This window comes from Phoxinus phoxinus (genome assembly GCF_949152265.1).
Source record: "Phoxinus phoxinus genome assembly, contig: scaffold_94, whole genome shotgun sequence".
Lineage (NCBI taxonomy): Eukaryota > Metazoa > Chordata > Actinopteri > Cypriniformes > Leuciscidae > Phoxinus > Phoxinus phoxinus.
Window position 1 is genome coordinate 22,501 of NW_027639401.1, and position 2,500 is coordinate 25,000.

General features: G+C 37.1%; 1 protein-coding gene across 4 annotated transcripts in view; it reads left to right on the forward strand.

Moving 5' to 3' along the window:
* The window catches only part of LOC306994262 (single-minded homolog 1-like), a gene marked incomplete at both ends in the record, with an annotated part of 14,183 nt that overhangs the window by 4,589 nt on the left and 7,094 nt on the right, over positions 1 to 2,500 (forward strand). For all 4 annotated transcript variants that reach the window (XM_079639867.1, XM_079639868.1, XM_079639869.1 and 1 more), the window contains 4 exons: positions 330 to 438; positions 998 to 1,083; positions 1,160 to 1,359; positions 2,494 to 2,500. The exon at positions 2,494 to 2,500 is cut by the window's right edge and continues 100 nt beyond it. In XM_079639867.1, coding sequence (XP_079495993.1) covers positions 330 to 438; positions 998 to 1,083; positions 1,160 to 1,359; positions 2,494 to 2,500 — 402 coding nt within the window. The remainder of the gene's footprint in view (positions 1 to 329; positions 439 to 997; positions 1,084 to 1,159; positions 1,360 to 2,493) is intronic.

A 2,500-nucleotide genomic window follows, 5' to 3' on the forward strand; every position in this document is an offset into this window, starting at 1 on the left:
AACTTTAAAGGAGATTTTCTCAATGTTTACATTTTTTTGCTCCTCAGATTCCAGATTTTCAATAGTTGTGTCTCGACCAAATATTGTCCTATCCTAACACACCACACATCAATGGAGAGATTATTTATTCAGCTTTATATGATGTATACATCTCAATTTCATAAAATGGAGCCATGTGACTGGTTTTGTGGTCCAGGGAGGATTATATGTTTGTTGGACTGTGGCACTATTGACTCTTGTTTCCGCCACAATAAAATATTTAAAAAGATAATTGCAACTTTTTATCTCACAACTGCTCCGGTGGAATTACAGAAGTCTTTTTCACACAGGTAGAGTTGACGGGAAACAGTATTTATGAATATGTTCATCCGGCCGATCACGACGAGATGGCCGCGGTCCTCACGCCACAGCCGTCGTATCACACACACTTCGTCCAAGGTGAGGAACTACACACGGTTCGCACACTCACTTCCTCTAGAACAACAGAGTGATTCCCACACTTTTCTAATTGGTCATGTCTTGTTATGGAGGCGGGGATATGCTAATTAAGTACCCATGTGACATCAAAGATCCCGGTGTTTGTGAGCTTGATTAAATACTGCTGTGTTTATAATGAAGACGATGTTTTAATGTTATACACTTCTTATATGTCAAAAGATCACGGCAAATTTTATTTCTCATGTCATGACTTCTTTAATAATGTTATAAGACCGTTCTATAAATGTTATTTAAACATTGTTTTATCTTAAAGTCCCCCTATAGTTATATCCCTTAAAGCTCATCTTTGATCACCAAAATTACATATTAAATTTTTTTTCCTTGCCTTAAAATATCTTGTAACTCGACACCCGTGCCTCATTTAGTATGTGCGGTTCTATGAATATGCAAATGAGCCCCGCCTCCACTCACTCACTCACTCACTCAGAGATCCACTGGCTGACGACCACACTTTGATCTGATTGGTTACACGGGAGTTTGTGATTTTTTCTAATTCTAGAGTACGAAGTTGAGCGTTCGTTCTTCTTGAGAATGAAATGTGTTTTGGCCAAACGTAACGCTGGGCTCACGAGTGGAGGATATAAGGTACAATTTTATGAATACTTTGAGTTAGGTTTTAGTTACATGCTGCATTACTGAGAGAGTTGACCTTTGACCTCAGGTGATCCACTGCAGTGGGTATCTGAAGATCCGGCCGTTCGGTCTGGACTCGTCTCTGTTCGACGGCTGTTATCAGAACGTGGGTCTGGTGGCGGTCGGACACACTTTACCGCCCAGCGCCGTCACCGAGATCAAGCTTCACAGCAACATGTTCATGTTTCGGGCCAGTCTGGATATGAAGCTCATTTTCCTGGACTCCAGGTGGAGTGTAATATACAGGACACACACTGTTAAGGCCTTTGCACACTGAGTCCGAGATTCACGTCAAAAATTTCCGCACGTTAAAAATTTTAATCATGCTTACACACGCTTTCCTCCGTCATGAAAAATTCGGATCGGTTTGATTTTCTGCGTTTTTCGCATCCGTAGCACGCATTTTGAGAAGTGTTTTGACAATTCAGAGCCGCCGAATGACGAACACAAAAAAACGCACACAAATATTTCAGTGTGCAAGGACCTTTACAATGCAAACATATCAGTGTTTCTGTCTCGTTTTCCAGTGCAAATATCGAAACAGTCCACAATCACAATGAATTTACTTCTTCTAGAATGTTTCAGTGGATGTTTGTTTTTAAATGTAACAGTTTTTAAATGTAACAGTTTTTAAATGTAACAGTTTTTAAATGTAACAATTTTTAAATGTAACGGGTTTTAAATGTAACGGGTTTTAAATGTAACAATTTTTAAATGTAACGGGTTTTAAATGTAACGGGTTTTAAATGTAACAGTTTTTAAATGTAACAGTTTTTAAATGTAACAGTTTTTAAATGTAACAGTTTTTAAATGTAACAGGTTTTAAATGTAACAGTTTTTAAATGTAACAGTTTTTAAATGTAACAGTTTTTAAATGTAACAGTTTTTAAATGTAACGGGTTTTAAATGTAACAGTTTTTAAATGTAACATGTTTCGGAACGTTCAGATTCAAAGTAACGCTCCATAATGTTTGAAGAATGATACAATGTTACTGTTCCCGTAACGTTCACAGAAAAAACATTCTTGGGATATATTTTTTGTTAGTTTGTAAAGTTTTGTTTTCTGAAAAATGCATCAAAATGGAGTGAGTTTGTGTTTAAAACAAGAGCAAATATCTGTCAATGGAGTCAGAAAAATATTCCAGAGTTTCCTTTTTGAATTAAGACAATTTTTCTGACTCCATTGGCAGATATTTGTTCTGTTTTAAACACAAACTCACTCCATTTTGCTTCTTCTCCAGTAACTGCATCTTGATTTAAGAATGTCTTAGATATGTGTGCTGGAAAGCGAGACAGAAACACAGAGACAGAAACTCTGAGGAGGAACACGATGTGCTGATTCTTGTGTTGTGTGTCTATAAGGGTTTCA